The sequence below is a fragment of the Phallusia mammillata genome, chromosome 5 (genome assembly GCF_965637545.1).
Source record: "Phallusia mammillata chromosome 5, kaPhaMamm4.hap1.1, whole genome shotgun sequence".
NCBI lineage: Eukaryota > Metazoa > Chordata > Ascidiacea > Phlebobranchia > Ascidiidae > Phallusia > Phallusia mammillata.
In genome coordinates this window covers 27,200,993-27,223,693 of record NC_137256.1, presented here as the reverse complement: position 1 = coordinate 27,223,693, position 22,701 = coordinate 27,200,993, and the positions used below count along the sequence as shown (strand labels likewise).

General features: G+C 37.3%; 1 protein-coding gene across 1 annotated transcript; it reads right to left on the bottom strand.

Annotated features, from left to right (window-relative positions):
• Positions 1-189: 189 nt before the first annotated feature.
• Positions 190-22,563, bottom strand: LOC145229752 (zinc finger protein castor homolog 1-like). The gene is made up of 36 exons (XM_080095078.1): positions 22,406-22,563; positions 19,601-19,726; positions 18,512-18,647; positions 17,689-17,824; positions 17,553-17,602; positions 17,178-17,244; positions 16,290-16,407; positions 15,671-15,741; positions 15,167-15,264; positions 14,772-14,840; positions 14,485-14,575; positions 14,169-14,333; positions 12,188-12,360; positions 11,621-11,746; positions 11,155-11,306; positions 10,088-10,207; positions 9,527-9,674; positions 9,000-9,069; positions 8,642-8,807; positions 8,457-8,527; positions 8,330-8,379; positions 7,840-7,962; positions 7,570-7,749; positions 7,095-7,214; positions 6,719-6,806; positions 6,225-6,396; positions 5,553-5,693; positions 4,949-5,076; positions 4,682-4,787; positions 4,427-4,606; positions 3,725-3,827; positions 3,178-3,313; positions 2,807-3,015; positions 2,320-2,445; positions 1,891-2,025; positions 190-1,803 (listed from the first exon to the last, which is right to left on the bottom strand). The coding sequence occupies exons 2-36, from the start codon at positions 19,698-19,700 to the stop codon at positions 1,455-1,457; spliced, it is 4,473 nt and encodes a 1,490-aa protein (XP_079951204.1). The 5' UTR covers positions 19,701-19,726; positions 22,406-22,563; the 3' UTR covers positions 190-1,454.
• Positions 22,564-22,701: the final 138 nt, after the last annotated feature.

Here is a 22,701-nt window from a genome sequence, read left to right as displayed (position 1 = left end):
TACAATGTATTAGGTATGTTTCATAAGACAGGCGGTTACGTACAACGGTGGTTGAACCCGAAGTTCTGTTCACCAAATAAAACAGCGTACACGGAAAACACCAGTGCGGTTTCTTAGTTGCCATATTTGACAAACGTTCTTGATATTAGCCTGTATCACCCAATCTATAAATCACTTTACTCAAACCAATTCCCAATCACGCATGCATTTTATTGCCGGAGTGACCAATATGTTGTTTATGTACATATGCATAGAGAAAATGCACAAATCCAGAATTTGTTCGCTAGACACACAACGATCGAGTCAACTCCCTCTACTAAGAGGCACCAACCAAAGTGAAAACAACGACAACAATCCAAAAAGTACAGCCGCTAAATATTGATATATTATTACTATGGGCACACACGCGATAAAACGTCACACTACACAATTTGTTACGTCACAGCCAGACGTCATAATGCGAGTACGTCATTAATGTATTACGTAGCACGCAGGGGTTGATGAAGCACTCGAGTCGGATAAAAAAGGATTTATATCTTTGAAGATGGAACACGGTCCATGACGTCACACACATGACGTCATAAACACGTACCTGATCGATGACGTCATATATCGACAAGAACTCAAAAGTTTTTGGTTGAAAAGAATCACAAACAAAAAATACATGCAAGAAAATAGTGATCATAATAAATACAAGGAAATTTCACTTCGTGTTCACAATCGGCGTTTATTCGTTTGCTGACGTCATAAAGGTCATTAGCAGGTGTTCGAACGGTTTTATTGTTCACAGTATGGACACTATGCTGCGCACCTGAGCGACTGTATCGTGATCTCGATTGGTTAAAAATTCGACCAATCACAGAGGTTCCCGCCAAAAACAGGTCCCCAGTAAAAAAACAGAAGTACGTGACGAACACAGTTACATGCTGCACACTACAAAAGTACGAAGTAATTAAATAAATAAACAAAAAATGAGCACGGTAGGCAGGATGCCGTTGTAACATCACACAGAGCATTGTGTTTGACACAACAATGTACAGATTATGGCTTTCAATCGAACACTATGACTTCATAGAAGGATGTTGCGCAAAAAAACAGGCTGCTGTTTATTTGATGCTAAAAACGAGCTGATAAAAGGTTACAGAAGGTCGTTGACCCCGTACAGAAGAGTTCACCGCCGTCGAGGTTACTCGCGGTCAAAAGCATGCTGCATAAAAGCTAAAAGCTGCGGGCTTTTGCATAAACAAGCGCTTTGCGATAAAATACGCAAAGTTTGGGGCAAGATGCCTTGGATAAAAGAATTCGCCACAAGAAGCGGGAGGCAAGTCGCTATAAAGTGAAAAGAAACTCGATCCAACAACGATAAAACTCTAACCACCAAACTATAACAAGCGCAAAAATCTTTCACGGGAGAAAAACGATTTAATCTACGGGAAAAATAAAAACTAGGAAAGCTAGGAAAGTCCAATGCCTGCATGGTAACCGGTCATCACGCTTGTAACCCCGCCCTGGTGATTTTGATTGGCAGACAGATTGAGCGAATCAGAGAGGTCCATCGCCACACTAGAGGCTGCGTTTCCTTGCATGAGACTAGGATTAAACTGCTGCGTCACAACGGCAGAAGCATTGAACTGTGGCGATGCTCGTTCATCCGGAACGGGGCTGCTGTGAGTGCTCACTCGAGCGTACGACTCTGCGTTGAATTGTGGGTAGGCACCGCTTGAGGTGGGGGCGCTAAATGCTGAGTCAGCATGATTCAGCGGAATTCGGGCTTGCGACATGTTGCTGTATTCAATGTCTTGTCTGCGAAAAAAACATCAAAAGTTGCGATATTTTTCTCTAACCGTGCTTGTTTCCATAGCAATATGACGTAACATGGCAATGACGTACCCGGCTTTTGTGCAGACTTGAGCGAGTAGAATTCCTCTCTTATGTTTGTTGGCGTGTTGTTCTATGCCGGACAGAACGACCACCGAATAAGTACAGCCCGGTTGGAGACAGTGAAAGTGGGAAGTATTTCTGTGTCTGTCGGAATTTCAATTATTATTTCACAGTTTCAAGTTGTTACGACATACTGCTGTGACGTAATCGACTGCTAACTGATACAATCGACCACACTTAAAGCTGGGATTAAAACCGACCCGATAGGACCATGTTGTGGTATTTTAGAAACATGCTCTTCTGCCAGAAAACTACTTTTGCATGAAACCTTGTAGGTTGAAAAAGTTTTCACCGTTTGCTGTTACTTATCATTTATTAGCTTGATGCTTTCATACAGAATTTCCTCTGGTTTATGACATCACAATCTGTGATTGTTACCTGTATTTGCACGTGTCCCGCATACAATCCTCCTTCCCTCTGAATCTCTCGAAACCGGATTGTTCAAGTGTATCAGCTTTAACGTGTTGACGTCGATGTGTTCCAACTTTCGCACTGTCTGTACACCTGTCACGTCACAATACAAAGTTTGTTTCCAAGCAACGAAAAAATTCTAATAAAGACGATTTAAGTCCACCATAGCGCTTGTTACAAGGACCTTGCAAGCTTAAAGCGGGTTTCTTAACGAGCTTCGTGTAGTCAACCATAGCGCTTGTTGCATTAACGTTTTTACGATTAAAACGGGTTTCTTAACGGGCTTTGTGCAGCCAACCATAGCGCTTGTTACATGCACGACTTTGCAAGCTTAAAGCGGGTTTCCTAACGAGCTTTGTGCAGCAAAACACGACCATAAATTAGAATTCCCCCCAGCCTCTTGCAAATCTAAAGGCTCGTTGGTAGCAAAATATCGACTGCGGAATGAACTCACTTAAACTGACATCTGAGACAGTGGAAATGTGTGCTGGTGCTTCTATACTGGCAACCATCTACTTCACAATCCTGTGTTGTCTTGAACCGCTTGAAGTCGTCCCTCACCAACCCGGCCACACGTTCATGATGCTGCTGATGTTTGAACATGTGAGTGCGACCTGTGAATCTGTACATGCATCCGTCCCTCGTGCAGTGATAATGCGAAACCTGCAAGGGATTATAGCATGCTTTTATCACCAGAAAGGAGGATATATTCTCAATTATATTTGAATTCTGTGAAAAGGGTTTTACCCTCACTACCCACATTTTTTATGTTGAATAAATACTTATTTACATGACAACGATTTCTATGAATGAAATATGACGTACTTTAAACACATGCGGACACTGGGTGTCGCCACAGTTCTCCGAAGACTCGAACCTTCGAAATCCTTCTATGACGTCATTATTGATTCGGAATTTGGCGAACATCGATTGATTCTCGTCGTTCGGTTTCGGAACGAATCTGCTCAACAAAAATTATTTCACTTTATTTGAGAATTTCAACTGTTACGTCATACTACTATGACGCAATGATCGCAAATAGTGACGTAACATTTAACAAGATTTTTTTTACATTTCGGGAAAGCCTAGTTTTTGAATAAATAAACCGAAAAACAAAAATCGCTTGACTTTTCAATAAGAAATACGTTTTGTGTCATCAAGTTTTTGCTAAACGTTTTCTTTTGCTATTTTGTCAACAAAATATTCCAATGAGAATATCAACTATTTCTCTGCGTTTCGTGTTTTTGTGAAAATTTTGGGAAACTTTTTTGCTCGCTTTAAACTCCTGACATTTAAACTGTTTTGCATCAAAACGAAACCGGCAGAAAAAAGTTCAGGTTGCGAAACAAGTCAGTGAGAAACTTCTCCTCACCTGTTGACAACTTCCGGGTCAGAAAAATGAAACGAACTCCCCTCCTCTTCCGGTATCTTCTCAGGGGAATCACCGTTTGTCGACGGCATGTCGTTCGAGAATTCTAAAATTCCATTCAAACAGTTTTGTTTAGATCAGAAAAACACAAGAGAATGTGTTGGAATGGAACAAAACGTTTCAACAATAATTCTGTCATATATTTAAACTTGAAATACTAAGATTAAATGCGAAAACGGCACTTAAAACGTCGGATTAGAGCAAGGTTCACCGCGATACTTCAATTGCTTGGTACCAACGGTTCGTCTGGGGCGTTCAAAATATTTTTTAAAACAGCTCAAAGTGCTGGCTACAATATACACGGACCTAAAAAGTAGCTTGGTCAAAACAAAACTGCCAGAGAACGTGTGTGTGTAAAATATGTTATGTTGCTATTGTACAAAATATTCGATGTACGAAGTAATACTTAGTAATGAATACAATATATTATGGACGTTTCAACAATCGCTTCTGTCACCATTAATGCAATGGCGATAAAACGATAATTGCGTGTTATCAGGGATAAAAATGCTTTTATGAATTACGACGGGAAACGGGATTCTTAGCTTCTTAGTTTAATCGCTACAACATGTTATTCATAGAAAACATAGAAATAAATTCATAGAATTCATGTTATTCATAGAAAACTTATCGCTCAAAACTCACTCGAGTTGGATTCGTTGCTGTTTGAATCGGTGTCGGGATAATTTGCTCGTAAATCCAGCACCCCCTCATCCGACGAAAGATCGTTGCTTTCAAGTTGGGCAGGAAGTGACGTAGAGTGAAGACTCGTCACAGGTCGGGGGGAACCCATATCTCCGCTAGTTGGCGCCAAAGATTGCCTCCCTGTAATTGAAAGGTTTGTGGTGAGCGAGCTCGTCTCGGTCGAAGCGAAATAAGTGAAATATTTCGACCCCGAACCTTTCGATATTTGCTCCAACATCGCTAGCTGAGGTCGGCTCAACTCATGCATGAAATTCGACGGTTTCTGTAGAAACGACGATGGCGTCACTGATGATGCAGTCGCCTGTAAAGAAAAAAAATTTGTTGAAGTAATATTTTCAACTTTTAACAAGATTTTGTGATGGAACTTTTGTATTAGTGTCAAGCATATCAGACGCCGTTTTGTGTTGTTGAATTTTTCGTGATAATTTTCAGGCAAAGATTTTCTATTTGTTTTGTCAGTACCTGGCTCGTATCCATGGCAACGCCTGGACGCTGCTCGATCTCGTCCGCTTCGTCCACTATCAGCGGTAGAGAGTCGTCGCCGGAATCGACGTTGCTGTGGTCGATGTCAGTCGTGTCTGACGTCATATCTGCAATAATAATAGAAATCTTAAAACTCTTTTCGTGTCTTACTTGCCGGACTTTGACGATAATGTTTTGTGTTTGTTTGTGCAAGATGTTTTACAGAATTGTTTCTTTCTGGAAAATACCGAACTAGCGTTTCGTATGATTATCGAATTTGTCGTTCAACTGGTGTAATGCTAAACAAAATATTAGTTGTTGTTCGAGAACTTGTATTTTTGCTGACGGTTTGCCCACCAGAACTGTAAAGCTTCTTCAGAGCAATGAATTATATATTGCGAGCACACATGCAAACTGTTTCTTCTGTTGTTTCTTACTGTATATTTGTATGTTTTTGTAAGTGTGTGTGTGTGTGACATTTTGGTGCAAGTTTTGTGTGTGTATACGTAGAAATTTTTTTCATGTTTCGATTAAACACGTGCTGTTTCCGATTAAACATGTTGTTTTGTATGTTTCTGTGCAATTGTTTATTTCTGTATCTCACCCATTCCGTTGTAACTCCTCCCCAACATTCTGCGCAGATGTTTTCTCACGTGAGTTGACATCTGATGTTTATATTGGAAAGCAAAAGCACAACCGGCTCTTATGCAGTGATAATGACTGAACAATCCGTTGTACTTGCAATCTACGAAACAAATATGTACAGTTTGCTAAAATAAAATACTTTTCAAACAAAGTACATCGCTTAGGTATAATGTGTCTAAGTGCGGAATGTGGTAAAAACCAAAAACCAATAGTTCACCACGTAACTTTTTAAATCTTCAATTTGCTTAAAAAACAATGTATAAGTTACAATTTGAGATAGCTAACAAATTGTTTTATCTCTTGAAGACAACCAAAAGGTGTAGTTTAATTGTTACAATTATTAAAACAAGGTCCCAACCACACTAAGCAATAAAGGAAAGATTTTCGCCGTTTTATTTTGCAAAATTGGAACATTTAAAAGAATAATTTAATCTCTTGAAGACAAACAAAAGGTTAATTGAGGTTCAATTGATGAAAAGGAAATGTTTTTGCCGTTTTATTTTCCAAAGTTGCAGCATTTAAAAAGCTAATAATGAATTAAATTATTAAAATTATTAAAATATGGTCCCAACCATTAAAGGGAACATTTTCGCTGTTTAGTTTTGCAAATTTACACCACATAAAAACCCACCATATCTTCCGCATTGCTCCTTCTTTGTGTAATATTTAAATCCGCTCGCCTCTCTTCTAGCAATCTTCTCATGCTTCTTCATGTGCCAGGGAAGTTTCGACGTTCCTATGGTAACGAACTGACAACCGGGTTTCAAGCAGTGGTAATGTCCCCTCAACCGAAACTCGCAACTCTGAATAAAATTTCGTGGTAAGTCGACTCGCTGGAATTTCACTAACAGCGTCGACAATGTTTTAAAGCTCTTAGACTTGTATAGATCACATTACGTCAGGCCCATTGAAGGCGCCATACCGAATCAGCCGGTCACCAAGCATTCACCACCACATGGCAAGGCGTAGGCTGCAAAAGTCTAGCCTTAGGTGTGTAAAACGGGTCACATATTTAGTAATTGGGCCCTAAAACATGAGGATAAAAGTCGATGAAACAGCAGCTTAGCACTAGCACATAGTTTCAATTTGATGGATTTATTAAATCCAGACGCAACATTAGTTTACCGGGTTAGGACACATCTTCTTCACTGTGTAGCTTCGAAAACATTCTTTTGCCGCTTTTGCATAAGCTTCCAAACTGTCGTGGGCTTGTCTGGATGAAAACAAACAAGTGTCAGGAAAATTATTTGTTTTAATTTCAATCTTTGCACGCCATACGCTTGTGTTACATGTGACGTAATAAATTAAAAACAACGACGTCATAAATTATGGTTTTTCGCTGCAGCGAAATACTCCTGTGGACCAACAAGGCAAATAACCTGGCGTTGTTTTGAGTATGTTATGCGACCGTTGTATTGGTGTGCGTGTACTGACAGTCTATTATAGCAGCAGAAGCAATCAAGTAGAACATTCACGTGTTGATCACATTACAGCATGATACATAACATAACTGTGCGTTTGAGCTTTGCCGAGCGACTTGCAAACGTATCTGCACCGGTTCAGAGTGCAGTGCCAGTGATTCTGCATCATATATTTGCAATCACGACGCATACACGTCATTCTGGTGAAGAAATAAACACAGAATTGTTATTTTGTTGATCGTAAGACCGAGCTCATGCGGTATAAGACGCTTTAACAAAACTTGTGTTAAGCCTAAACTCGATTACTCGAAATAATTAGATGTGGAATGAATTTGGATAATTAACTCAAGTAAACGGGTGTAACTGATGTGGCCCTTCATATCACTGATGATGGCATGAGCATTTGCCAAAACATTTGAACAATAAAGCATGTCGCTTTTTACGCATATTTGGGAATTACTTTTTCAGTAGGTGTTTAAAAAGAAACAAAAAGGCCACAAGGGGAGTTTTAAGCAGCTTTAAATTGTTGCGAATCTGATCGAATTCCAAACTTACCCAGGTCGGATGTGGATGAAACCTTCCTCATCGCTTCCTCCCATCTTCTTCATCAAATCCAAGTGTCCTCCCAAGCCACTAGAGGGACCCTGTGAGCCCGACATCGCTTGTGACATGAGAGTGGGGTTCTGCAGCATCATATAAGCCCCAGTCGAAGTTTTCCGAAAAGAGCAACTTCCAAATTAGTATTTTTCAGCCTCAAATGAAGTTTTACAAAACTGTTGTGTTTATCAATAAATTGTAAAAAAGAGGTTTTGCTGGACAACTTACGTGGTGTGAGTTAGCACGAGATGTTTTTCAGTGAACACAGCACAACAATCCTCTACAGCACAGTGAAAATGATGACACGAACCGAATACACAGTTGGCGACGTTGCATTCATCAGGGCCGAGTCTGTGTGAAAATAAACATTTTATTTGCAAACCACAAGTTGCGTGTTTTCATTTTCTGCTTTTTGTGCAAATTGAAGCAGAAATATTCAGGGGACACCAGATTTTTTTTAACCTAAATTATCTGTTATTCGCAACTTTTTACGTTTTTTCATTTTTATTTCAACATAGTACACGTGATAACATTTACTTGATTTTAAGTTTGGTTAAAAAAATCGTCACATAGACAGTCATTATGAAAACGATTTTTTGAAACATCTTCATTGAGACACCGCCTTAACTACGGACATTTTTCTATGTGCGCGTTTAAAGACAAAATCTTTGTCAAACAAGTCTGAAGAAAAAGTGAATTATGCTAATTAGGTGCTTACCCTCGGAAAAACTTGAGCACCGCTTTTGAGGGTTTGTCAGATTGGTGAATCTGAAATAAGTGCAACACAGGATTAGTATTGTCTTAATGTGAGCTTAAGTTGCTGTTGTATTGTTAAGTTATTTTACCTCCATCGGTTTCTTTTCACTTGATGACGTCGAATTGCTCTTGGATGAAAGATTAAGAGCTTGGTCCTCAACTAAAAAAATGTTATTGTTGTTAAACCGATTGGGATATCCAATACCGAATTAATATTCCCCCCATGTTTACTGTTTATTTACGCTTGTTCAGCAAAACTCAAAACCTCACTTACTCTGGTTTTGATGACTTTCATCAATAAATGAACCATAGTTATCCCTATCTTGCTCCTGATTGGCTGGCAGGCGGTCAGGTGACCTAGCGGATTCGCTCCAGTGCCCACCACGTTCTGCTTGACTGCTTTCTTGCTTGTAATGACTTTCACTCTTGTATGTTGAAGTCTAAAAATAGATAAATTTCTGTGATGGGTATTTTATGATTTTTGTGTTTATGCCGCTTTATGAGAAATTTGTATTTCTCGATATGCCGTTATCATATTGAAGGCGTCTCATACAACACGTCAAAACGTCGTGATGCATTCACATTGTGGTTTAATACTGGCAATTTTCAATATATTTTATAGCGAATGTTACCTCCATTTGATCGTTATATGCCGGTGGTAGAATGTACGGGTTGATATTTCCCCGAGATACAACTTCATCACTGGAAAACAAAAGTATCCATTAGTTTAGCTTGTGGAAACAAAAAAACATAGGTCAATTACCAATTGGACAAAAAAGTATTTTCAAATTCAGTAAAATACACAATTAGGTGCAGAAGTTATAAAAAAGGAACAATAGCATAAGACACATTTAATAGTTACAAGAAAAGAATGTTTCAACCAAAAAAATCACTTAAAAAGATTTAAAGTTGACAATTTAAACCAATGATTCTCAACTGCTTTTGAGGCCACATCCGGCTCACAACTACTTGTTTTGCGGCTCGCAGCAGACCTCAGAAAACAACCAACGATTTCTATTTTAGCTAATAATCCTAAGTGATTTTTTGAGGTCTTATTTTTTGCGGCTCCCTGCACACCTAAAAAACTTCTATTTGGTCCTGACCATAAAAAAAGTTGAGAACCACTGATTTAGAACCGCAAGAGCGAAAGAAAACTCACCGAGGAGTTGACGACATGTCGGGTTTCATTTCACCGCTGGATGGCAGCAGAGGAGATGCAGATGTAGATGCGTTAAAAGATGAAGGAACTGGAGGATTAGAAGATTCAACTTTTGGAGTGAAACCCGATAAAGTGTGGGGCAGGGCAGCTGAAAACGAGAATCAAAAATATAATGTGAGATTTATGCCAGGACTCTTCACTCCATACCCTACGTTTTTTTAAACAATTATTTTACAAGTTGTTATCACAGATGATGGCATGAGCATTTGCCGAACGTTTGAACGTTTTAAAAAAGCATGTCGCTTTTTACGTTTATTTGGACTGAATTCGCCAAACTTATGAATAGATCCGGCCAATGTACATAAAAAGCGACATGCTTTATTATTCAAACGTTTCGGCAAATATTCATGCCATCATCAGTGATTTGAAGGGCCACATCTACTTGGGTTGTTATATTTGCCATTAAACTTACGAACAGATCCGTGTAATGTGTTTCACAGTGGTTTATATTTCCCGCAAGTTGCAGTGCAAAGTAGTGTAAGAAGTAAAACGAAAACCCACCAGTTGCTACAGTTGTTGGAATTGAGGCTAAAACTTTTCTTGCCGCTTCCTGCAACATGGAAGAATCAAACTTTGCACTTCCACCTGATCTCGACTCGAGAACCAGCGAAGGAACCGGACCTGAAAAGTGGAAAGTTGAGAATAATATATCCGGGTCGGTAGAGCTTGCCACAAAAAACTTTTCCTAATGTTATCAAGTATGTAAAAGCATAGAGCCAATAAATGATGAGCTGCAGACAGTGCACAATTTTTGACCTATAAGGTCTCACAAACTGGAGTACCGTTGGATGGCTAACAAGTCAATATGGCCGATCTCTCGTCACCAGCTGCACTGATGAGAACTTTAAGGTCGAAACAGTGTGAACTGTCAGCTTATCAAGTAGGCTTTTGAACAAAAAAGATGAAAAAGTAAATTTAACAAATATTACGTTTTTCAGGAAAAACTTTCTAAAAGTCCTCTTTTTGAATGTGAACAAGATTTCAGTGAAGAAAAAGTTTCATAGAAAGCAAGAAAAATAAATCTCACGGTTGAGTAATCGCGACGCGACGTAGGGGTAAATAAAAGATGGCATCAAAACCGGGGTTGGGGGTTTCCCCTAACACCCAGATAGGACGGGGGTCGTCCAAAGGTCACGGGGGCTTGTTGATGTCTCACTAAGGACTGCTGCACCACCGCTGGAGGGAGGTGTGGAGCGCACGGAGCAGATGTAGGAGGACGGGAGGAGCAAGAGGAGGAAAGAGAAGTGAGAGTGGGAGGAGGAGGAAGAAGCTCTGGAGAGGTTGCTATGGCGACAAGAGAAACAGAAGATGAATAAATTAGAAAAGGATTTTGGCACAAAAGTTTCGAAAATTAGTAAAGAAAAGAACCATCAGAAAAAAATGAACAAAGAGAGAAGAAAAGCTTTGCAATGAAAAAAATTAACTAAAAGAGTTTTGTGCACCAAGAAAATATTTTTGTCACAAACTGTTTTGATAGGAAAGATGAAAAACAAAGATTTGCGCGGAAAAAAATGATCTTTGTAATATTTCTCATTTAAAACAAAACGTTCCAAAGTATTTTTTCTTACTTGAGCTTAGACTGTCAGATCCCATAAGATCTTGTCGGTCGTGTTTCCTCTTGTGCGACACCATCTGGCTGGTTGACGTGAATAAAAAGCCGCAATTATTCCGCAAACAGTGAAAGTGGTTTGCTGTGCGGTTCCAAGCACATGTCGGAAATCTGAAACAAAAGTTTGAAATTTAGTGTTTTTCATATATGTTACTTGTTTTTGGTCAAGGGCTCTAAACAACATTTCTTAGGGAGGATAAACAAGTGAATTGAAATTTAAAACATCAATCTTTGAATATATAAGCTATTGCTGCCAGGCTTAGTATCAAGTATATTTAGCTCTTCTGGCAAATGTATTTTTATTCCGACGCTTCGACGTCCTATACAGGTCGCCTTCATCAGGAAAAAAAGGCAACGATATATTTAGTTCAAACAACTTTTCAAACAATTCTCCTTGATTTAATCCTTACTATTTTACGACTTACTGGCAAGCTTCGTTCTTGTAAAACTTCTTGAATCCCTGTCTGGTGTACGCGTCATCTCTGGTGTGGTAAGCTTTATGTTTCTCGATGTCACACTTGTTCTTGAAAGTGAAATTGCAACCGGGACGACTGGGGGATAAAACGATCGTTCAACAAGTTGTCCAAATCAATCAGTTTAAACATATAGGCTTTTATGGTGACAATAATACATTAATTTGCAACATGCTGACTCAGCAATTATTGTCACCGTAAACGGCCTCTGTTCTCTGTTGCGCCACCTAGCGGAAATTCTCAAACCTGGTAACTGCGAGTTCTTACGTAAGTAGCTCTACCCCAGAAAACTTGACCAGTAACATAGAAACTCTACTTTTATGTCCACAAAAACGCACTTTTAATGAGTTTCAGAAAACTAATATCTTGCACAGGACTTTCAATGCAAGTCCGCCACTACTTATATTTTGAAAGTGGAAGCGCGCGAGTGTATTTTAAGGTACAAGTAAATAAGTGCACACGGCCGTGGGATGTCGGCCTTTTTAAAATAATAACCTAAAACACCAGCTTGAAACTCACGTGCAATGGAAGTGGGTTGTTCGTTGGTTGACAAACGGACAATCTGACATTCCACATGATTCCGTGGCTCGATATCTCTCAAATCCATTGCTCACAAACTGTTGGTTCTTCTTGTGGAAATTTTCGTGCGTCATCACATCAGAAGTGCTAGTGTAGACTTTCGTGCAGCTTGTCTGTTCACAAATTCATTTATTGTTTGTTTATTTCTATGATGGAATAAATTCACGCACTCTAGCACCATCTGGTGACACGCCGTGTTTGAAAACATTGAAAAAGTTGATTATAGACGTTATCACAAAATGGAACAAAAATGCTAACTTTAGTAAAACTAGAAGGGTGGCTTAGCACATATTGCCCTTGCATATACACTATAACCTATTTTAAAACATAAATATATTTCCTATGCTTATTTTGTATTGGGTCCCATATTAGCCATTGTCTTTTATAACTTTAGTCGTTTCTGCAGGCAAAAACTCATGGGTCCCCACACATGTAAAGTTGAAAATAATGCAATTCGAAAATAATGCAAAACCATGAAAAAGTCAGGTGATGTAAGGTAAAACACAGTGATCGGCACTGGGCTTAAATAATTATACTATGTAGAATACAAGCTATAAAATTAGATTCACCCCAGATATTGTTTGAAGTATGTCCTATTTAACGTTTTAAAAAACTGACCCATTTTAGGGGGCTAGTAGAGCAACTAATTGGGTTCGACACACAAACTAAAAAATATGTAAAAACCACAATGACTCAATCAATAGTACTGCAAAATTTCAGCCCAATCCGCCAATGTTTAAAATTTCGACCACTAGAGGTGTTTTGAGCAACAACCGTTAATGTTTCTGACGTCATAGGGCTGTTAACAAGCCCCTAACTGCCATGGCGCAAAAACGACCACCAAGCAACCCACCAATGAGCAACATACAACTGGTTGCCCTTGTAACACTATTGCTCCAAAGAAATCTTTCATTTGTGGTGACCAGTAACATACAAATACGTTTTACACTTTAGGGGCTTGTGGGGTAAATGTTAGGACTACAGGGTTGAACGCAACAATCGACACATATAAATGGCATACTATACAAGAAATCCAAATTTCAGCCAATTCTGACACTGTTTAAAAACTCACCCATTTTAGGGGGCTAACGGGGTAAATAACGGGGTTATCAACAAAACAAAGTGGGATGCACATCTACATAACTATATCTACCATCTGTGTAAATTTCAGCCAAATCCATCAAACATTTGATGGAAAAATGAGTCGGACCAACTTCGGGGTAAAAACACCCATTTTAGGGGGCTAGCGGGGTAAATACTGGGGTTATCAACAAAAACAAAGTGGGATGCACATCTACATAACTACATCTACCATCTGTGTAAATTTCATCCAAATCCATCAAGGATTTGATGGAAAAACGAGTCGGACAAACTTTGGGTAGAAGAAAAAATAAGAAAAAAAAAAAAAAAAAAAAACATTTTGAGTAAAATCAATATGTGGGGACCCATAATTATCATAGTACACAAGGCCCATTGACGGCGTTATACCAAATCAAACAGGTCTCCCAAGCATTCCCATGTGGCAAGAGGGTAGACTAGAAAAAGCTAGCCTGCGGTGGGATTCGAACCCACGATAGGAGTCTTTCCAAGACTCGCGATAGAAGATCTACCAACTGAGCTACACAGGCTCAGTGAAGAACCCGTCGAAAGTTGAACCACAAGCACCGTTGCCTGCCTTGTATGCTGCACATGTCAGCTTCGTAATAGGGCATCGCCAGATTGACCAATAACCACAGCAACAAAAGCGCAAAATTATTGTTGATTTTCGTTTAACAGAAATAGTTTCTGCTTAAAATTGGTAAAATTGACACTTTTTAGATTTTTGAAGGTTCTCGCAATGCCTTGGACAGTTTTAGGTACCTGACGCAATAAACTTGAATCGCAAATTCGTTACAAAATGCGAGTAATGAGTTAAACTTACATGCAAGCAATGGTAGTGGGTGCTTTTCCCGTTCAAGTGGCAGTTACCAAATTGTCTCGAGCAATCGTCTGTTGGTGCGAATCTCATGAAGCCATGAGCTAATGAGTTATCTCTCTTCTTATGCATGTTGTAATGACGAATCACATCCGACTTGTTGGTGAAGCGCTGGATAGATATGTTTGAAAAAGATCAGCAATTTTGAATTTTTAGGGTCACAAACGGTAAGAATAGGTAAATAAGACGCTGTACATTTATGGAAAACGGTTTTATAAGAACTTCGCAAGTCGTATAAACAATGCCCACTTATAGGGATTACCTGAAAGTTACAATCACTATCAGTGCAGTGGTAATGATCTCTGTTGATATGAGGACAAGATGCCTGCATACAAGGGTGCTTCGATGTGTACCTGGGAATATATAAGACTGTTTTAATGCTCTTCTGGGGTGAAAAATATTCTCTGATAATAGTAGAATCGTAGAACGACCGACACAGGAAAATATTATTTTACGTTTAAAAATACAAAAAAATATTTGCTTCACTTATTATCCGCGTAAAACTGAGAGAAAACAAGTCTTTTCAACAGATGCAAAAAAGCATCTTACTTTGAAATATATTTGTCGAATACATCCTCATCAAAGTTGGTTGGATCCAGAGTACCTTTTTTGATTGAACTACAAAAATGTAAAAAAACAAAATTAAATATATAAGTTATTGCTGCCAGGCATAATATCAAGTTTATAGAGCTCTTCTGGTAAATTGTATTTTTATTCCGAAGTTTCGACGTCCTATACAGGTCGTCTTCATCAGGGTAAATAACACTGAATGCGCGTTGCACTGTACTACGGCATGTATAGGACGTCGAAACGTCGAAATAAAAATACATTTGCCAGAATAGCTCTATAAACAAATTTAAATGTTGATGAAAAATATTTCTCAGTCTAAATATACGTCAGTGATAATGTAGCCTGGAAGAAACAGAAACAAACAAGTTACACACCCGACTCCACTTGATACAGTTCCAGCTGTTATTGTGTCGATCGAGTCGGCATTCTCACTATACTTCACACTAGGTGGCACACAAGAGCTGGACGAGACCTGAAATAATAATAAGTGTTACAGTGATATAGATCAGGTCCTGTAAAGATTATGACGGGCCGCTATGTGTAATTTTGTCAGCATTAGATGATAAACTAAGACTGTGAAATTTACTGGACAAGTTATTGAGTAGTTTTAACAGTTCTGTTTGTATTTACACATTTTTTTAATTTAAACGTGTTAATGAAAAATGTTAATGAAAGATTTAACAGTTCACCAAAATGAGTTAAACTGTTTTTGTATAGCTGGCATTCATGTTTTTAGTAAAACCACTCTTAAAATATGTGTCTTGCGTTCCTAAGTTACATAATATCATACATTTACTTCAGTACACACATATATATATATATCGCTAAAAAAACATGTATTAAAACACATGTTCAGTAACAGTAACATATATGCTTACCTGAGAAATAGCTGATGATCTTTTGAATATTTTCTGCAGAAGTTCCACTTTAGAGTTAGCTGAAGCATGTTCTAAAAATGTTTTAACATAAATCAGTGTGAAAAAGAGTTTTGTCGTTAGTTGAAGTTGAATTACAACTTCCGCAAGTTAAGTACCGAACCACTTCCTTTAAACACAAGGCCTGTTTTTTTAGTAAACTAACATAATAAAAAATTATCATTTTTCCTCCACTTCTGTCATGTAATGCGCTTATGGTAGCTCGTAAGCCAAAGTAAATGGGTTATTTCATTCAATTTTTAGTCTAATACAAGTCAATTGTTGTCAACAAGTAACATTTTTTTTTAGATATTCATGAAGTACTAGTGTTGATAAATCAGTAATGTTTCGATGCCAGAATTAGTCTACACCACTTTTCCAACTGCACACCCTCAGACAACATAGGTTATTCAAACAGATTTTCTAAAACAGCTTCGGTAGCGATGGTCAAAATAACATACATGATGTTAGAAGGCAAAATATTGTGTGAAGTACTGTATTCTTTATTGAGTAACTTTTTTACAAGTAAACATCATAAATTTGCCCGGTATCTTTGAATTTCTCTTATTTAGAAGTTACACACCTGCATTGCTTGAAACGATTGAAGCCATGAAGGCTGCAGCAACTGCTGGAGGTAGACTGGCTGAAGAAAATGGTTTGAGGGGAGGGATTTGATTTGAAGATGTTGGTGGTGTGACAGCCTGTAACATACAAACTTTATCAACAAACAAAATATCAAGCACCAATTTCAGGTTTGCAATGGCACACAAATGAAGATTTACACTAGTGATGGGACGATACCAGGTTTTGAAGCGAGTACCGAGTACGAGTACCACATGTATATACCTTCGATACCGAGTACGATTACCGAGTACTTAAGTACAGTATTGTACTTAGTTGTATATCACTGGCTAATTTGTCTGCCATAGTCGGGGTACAAGCGCGCGCACACACACATGCCGAAAAATGTAATCTCCATGTGATAGCGAAAAAGATATACATAAACTGGCGGAATTTTTTCCTATTTTGTGCTGTCCGAAGCAAATATTGACATAAAGTTGCCATAAAGTTCTTATGGTGCAAAACGGCCTTCGGTACTCGCACGTTGGTATCGAAAACTGAGACAAAATATTTCGATACCGAGTACTGAGTACCGGGTACTCGTCCCATCACTAATTTACACCATTAAAATACTTTACAGTTTACAGAAACAACAACAGGATTATACAAAGCTTTAAATTAAATCTGATCAGCAAAATGCAGGTGTCAAACATTTCGATGTTTCACATTTAATGTACTGAAGTCTATATTTCATCTAACAATGCCTAAACAGTGTAACTAAACTTTTAGTTATACTGAGTAAAATCAAACAGTAAAATGTGTGCAATTTCAATGCGTATACATCCACTCTAGCTACTAAGGTAAGTTTTCAACACTTACATTTGACAAACAGTAAACAATAAAAACATACCTGGTATGCTGCAGAATCAACATTTGTATTATTCCATGATGTGGGCGGGTTCCAAGTTGCATTGCTACTAAAAAAATGTAAAAAGATAGACTAAAAATTTTTTTGTTAGCTTACAAATCTTTACTAAATTGCTAACCAGCTCATATTAATCTGGTGACAAAATGCAAAGTATGCAACCTGTTTTTGAAAAGCTCCAATTGCTATTTCAATTTTTTGTTGGGTAAGGTATAATTTTAATGTTAGCAACAACATTGTCTATATTAGAATCAAGGGAAATGACATCTGCTTCACAAAACATATTTCTTGCCAAAAAAGTTTAAAACTTAAGAATTGTACTTGAAAATCAATGAAATTGGATTAATATTTATTTTCTACCTTGTGTTGTGAGTGTCTTGAGAAGTTTCATGTTTAGAAGAAGATTGATTCTGAAATTAACAATATATTTAAAAAAGCCGTTACAAAGCACACTGGATCTCAAAATAACTGTGGTTTGGCAAAAGTTGGTACTTGCAGTTGATTCTGGTTTATTGCTGGTCATAGTTTTCATTTGGCTAATAGCGATCAAGTCTTGATGAGTTAATCCTGCTTCAGTCATTGCTTCAATCAGAGGAGTTTGCTGACCAAGAAGTTCCATGAATCTTCTGTATCTAAATATGACATATTGGGTTTAGTTAAGATGCAATTTGAGTTGATATTGATTTCACAAGAAGTGCTGTGTTTTAAAATTACACAAAAGTTTGAAAATGGTTTTGATACAGTCATTTCTTGTCTCATATTCATTATTCTTGTCATCTATTTTAAATAGTTGGCTTTTTGGTTCTAGCTAAGCAATAATCGTTATGTGTTCCGGTGATAAGTGAAGCATAATGTTTTCAATAAACAACTTTATGTTTCAACAAAAGTAAACTAATTACTCCATCAAATATATATTGTTTTCAGGCGCAAATAAAATTGGACTTACAGAATTGCAAAAACTACATAAATTCATGGCATATTTTTTGTCTTACTATCAGCCAGTAAGCAGTGACCCCATTTCTATAAACTGCCAATAAGATTAAATGGCAATTCTGTAATTCTTTTGTGAATTTAATCCCACAGGCAAATTCCAATGCATTATGTGAGGAATAATTTTAATGAAAAGAATTATGTTAGAATATCGCATATACAAGTAATTCTAGTGTGCTGTACGAGTAAACTTGGTATAAGCGTTCACTTATTCACAGAATTCAGTTTAAAATTAGGCAAGAAATGTGTAAACACCATTTTGTCTTCACCAGTCTTTAGCTTTTTTCATATTTTAACTATTTTTTACCCCACGTTTTTGTGAAACTTACTTTTCCATTCTGATATGAATGCTGTCATCAACCTCCATCTCATTTCCATCACTCATGTGTCCTGCTGCTGCTTGTGATGCTTGTGGTTCATGGTCAACTTCACTGTCATGCTCAATACCTTGTGTTGATCTCTCCTCTACAAAAAACAATACAAAATTTAAATAAAAACAATAAGCATAACTTTAACATAAAAAACTGCTGTTAATTGAAAAAATGAAATACAAAGTGGAAATTTTTTTTGACTTAAATGGTTTGAGGGTATAGTGATATTGATAGCAGAGAAACAGAACTAAATGGACGTTAATATACAGCTTTGCCAGTTATACATAATGCTTACGGCAGCAATGAATATTTTCTATAAGGTTAAGGTGTATATGCCATATTTAAAATGTAGACTGTTAAAGTTTAAACAACAGTTTGTGTAATTTGCCACCTTGTATTGTTTGTGTTTAATTCAAATAAACATGTACATGAACTATTTGCTTCTGGTCAGCAATTTCCTCAAATTTGTTTTCTGCACAATGTCAATAATGTTCGATATTTTGCTTGTTTTATCTCAAGGTTGTCGTTTTACAGTTGAGTACATGCTTGCTTTTATAAAACAATAAATTCAAATAAAACATATTTGTTATAGTTTCAAGGTTTTTGCATGGTTTAATAATAAGGCAACAAAAATTATACCTTTATATTATGGCAAGAACATCTTGTGGCTTATTCACTTGCCAGCAGACAGCCGCTCCTTAGAGCAGGGAAACAAACACCCCACAAAAGAAGCCAAAGTATTTGGTGGAAGATTAGAACAACACAAAATCACACGGGCTGGTTAACAAACTAAATGATTCATTTCCAGGGCAAAAGATTAATGATAGACTACAGTCTGTTTTCAACTTTGTGTGATTTCATGTTGCCAGTTGGACAACACACAAATAAGTTTTAAAGTTTTTTTTTCAGGTTTTCCTTTATTAACAACAATATTAACTAGGGATGTGATTAAATGTTTTTTTATTTTTTGTGCCAATAAAACTTTTAAAAACTCGAATAAAACAAACAATGTGTTTGTGAATCTAAAAAGCAGAACAAAAATGTTACCTTCATCAGTTTTTTGTCGCTTCACGGACAAACCAAGGCAGGGCTTCACTTTCGGGTTAGGGATTTCACCGTCAGATGTGTTGTTTTCAAAACCTCGCATTCGTTTTCGCTCGGAGCGATCGTCATCTGTAAAACAGTGTTAGAGATGAAACAACTTATATTGATGCATTTTTTCTTGTACATGATGCAGCATGGAACTTGGTTTAGCTTAAAATACAGCGATTTAAACAATGATTTTGTCACAAACAAACTAGAAGGGTGGCTTAGCACATATTGCCCTTGCACATACACTATGATCTATTTTAAAACATAAATATATTTCCTATGCTTATTTTGTATTGGGTCCCATATTAGCCATCGTCTTTTATAACCTTGGTTGTTTCTGCAGGCAAAAACTCATGGGTCCCCACACATGCAAAGTTGAAAATAATGCAATTTAATAGATAACAATGAGTAAGTTTGGTATTGTGAAGACAAACACAGTGATTGGTACTGTGCATATCTAAATATGCTATATGGAGTAAAAACTATTTAAATTAAAAAACTCATTTTAGGGGGCTAGTAGGATAACTAATTTGAGGTTTAACACACACAAACTTAAAAGTAGGAAACCACAATGACTCAATCAATAGTACTGCAAAATTTCAGTCCAATCTGCCAACGTTTAAAATTTCAACCACTAGAGGTGTTTTGAGCAACAACCGTTAATGTTTCTCACGTCAAAGGGCTGTTAACAACCCCCGAACTGCAATGGCGCAATAATGATAATTGGCATACTTTACAAGCTATCCAAATTTTAGCCAATTCTGACATTGTTTACAAACTCACCGCTTTTAGGGGGCTAGCAGGGTAAATACTGGGGTTATCCGGACAAACAAAGTGGGATGCACATCTACGTAACTATATCTACCATCTGTATAAGTTTCAGCCACATCCATCAAGCATTTGATAGAAAAACGAGTCGGACAAACTTCGGGGGAAAATACCCATTTTAGGGGGCTAGCAGGGTAAATACTGGGGTTATCAACAAAAACACAGTGGAATGCACATCTACATAACTACATCTACCATCTGTATAAGTTTCTGCCCCATCCATCAAGCATTTGATGGCAAAACGAGTCAGACAAATTTCGGGGGAAAATACCAATTTTAGGGGGCTAGCAGGGTAAATACTGGGGTTATCAACAAAAACAAAGTGGGATGCACATCTGCATAACTACATCTACCATCTGTGTAAATTTCATCCAAATTCATCTAACATTTGATGGAAAAACGAGTCGGACAAACTTCGGGAAAAAATACCAATTTTAGGGGGCTAGCGGGGTAAATACTGGGGTTATCAACAAAAACAAAGTGGGATGCACATCTACATAACTACATCTACCATATGTGTAAATTTCATCCAAATCCATCAAGGATTTGATGGAAAAACGAGTCGGACAGACTTTGGGGAGAAGAAAAAAAAAGAAAAACAAAATAAAACATTTTGAGTAAAATCAATATGTGTCCCCTTCGGGGAAGGGGACCCATAATTACTGTATATAATATTTGCTAATTATTATCAAAAAGTCAGTATTTGGTGCACAACTTTATCAAAACCAATATGTATTGGACCTATTATGACATCACAATGCCCTGTTAGTTGACTTCCTACTTTTTGCACTCAAAATAATTTCTTTGCTATCTTGAGCAAATTGGAATGAGGCAACTGAAATACATTGGAGCTGTGTTTGTTGTCACAACAAACAATGAAGATTGAAATAAATGAGGAACAAAATATGCACTAAAAAAACATAAAACGTCTCTCCCGATGTCAAGCTGAGCACTCCCGCTGCATTCACCCGCATCAATTGTAAACAATGAATTACTCCCCTAAGAGTTGAGACTTCTATCTGACTGACAGTGTACACATATCATGGACTGTAAAAGTCACCACAGTCAAACTTCGATACTATGCCACCCTTTAAGTGGCATAATAGCGAGAGTGGCATAATAGCGAGAGTGGCATAGTAGCGAGAGTTGTTTGTAAAAATGGTTTTGTGAAGTGACAATGTTCTGTAATGCCATGTTGTGTTGTTTGGGTTTTAAACAATTTTCACATACTAATGACAGATAAAATGTTGGCATTTAACCTATTTGACATGTATGTAAAAAGGTGTTTAACCTAACATGTATATATGTGACATTTAACAAAATGTCTCGGAAATTCTTGTAGGTATTGAGAAAGGTAAGAAACAATCCAAATAGGTTAAAAAAGCTTGTGTTTAATATTTTATGCGTCATCAGATATAAAATATCTGTTACAAACTGTTTTCCAAACACCAACCAGAAATTTAGATCAGGCAAGTGCGATGTGTGGCCCATTGATAAAAGATTGTGCGGCCCGCAGAGAAGCTTGGATCTTAAATGTACTACAAAACAAGTCCAATACCGTTATTTATATATTTTTGAGTGTATTAAACGTGCCTGGTATTTTTGGGGCTAGAACGAAAAGCGAATTTAATTGTAGTGAACTCAATGTAGATATTTTTGGTATGCAACAAAGTAAAATCACCTTGTGATATATAAAGGGCTCACCACTTAAAATTAGTAATTCTATTTGATCCCACAGTGACAAAGGTTGCACATCCCTGGTTTAGATAATTGCATACAATATATTTTTTTGAAAATAAAAATTACTTGATAATGACCCTTAAAATCAAGTGTGGACAATTTTGACCCACTTGTTTAACATGCAGGTTAAGTAGAAAAACATAAGCATATCCGTTTTTGTAAAGCTGAAAACTAACATGGTAAATTGGTTACCTCAAAACAGTGTCAGAAAGTTGAGATGGCTTCACATAAGTAATAAATCCATATGTGCAGAGCAGAGACATTTGGCTTAATCCACGATCTATCCAACATGGTAGAGTTGTTGCAATATACATGAGGATCAGTTAAAACTAACCTATTTTTTGTTCAATGGGTAGCTGTGGAAAAAACAAAATAAGTAACAATTATTTAATACAAACAGAAAACGTAAATAAATCATTTTGTTTCACATCATTTTTCGATGTTTACTTAATGTGCTGTTTTCTGAAATACAGTTTACTGAACCAGTC

Bases quoted from the DNA above. Each gene is read 5' to 3' on its own strand.
- LOC145229752 (XM_080095078.1), bottom strand. From the start codon at position 19,700: ATGCGAGGTTTTGAAAACAACACATCTGACGGTGAAATCCCTAACCCG. The intron at 17,825-18,511 runs GTAAGTTTCACA...TGTCATATTTAG, and splicing joins ATTCATATCAGAATGGAAAA to ATACAGAAGATTCATGGAAC. The intron at 17,245-17,552 runs GTAGAAAATAAA...ACATTTTTTTAG, and splicing joins CAAGACACTCACAACACAAG to TAGCAATGCAACTTGGAACC.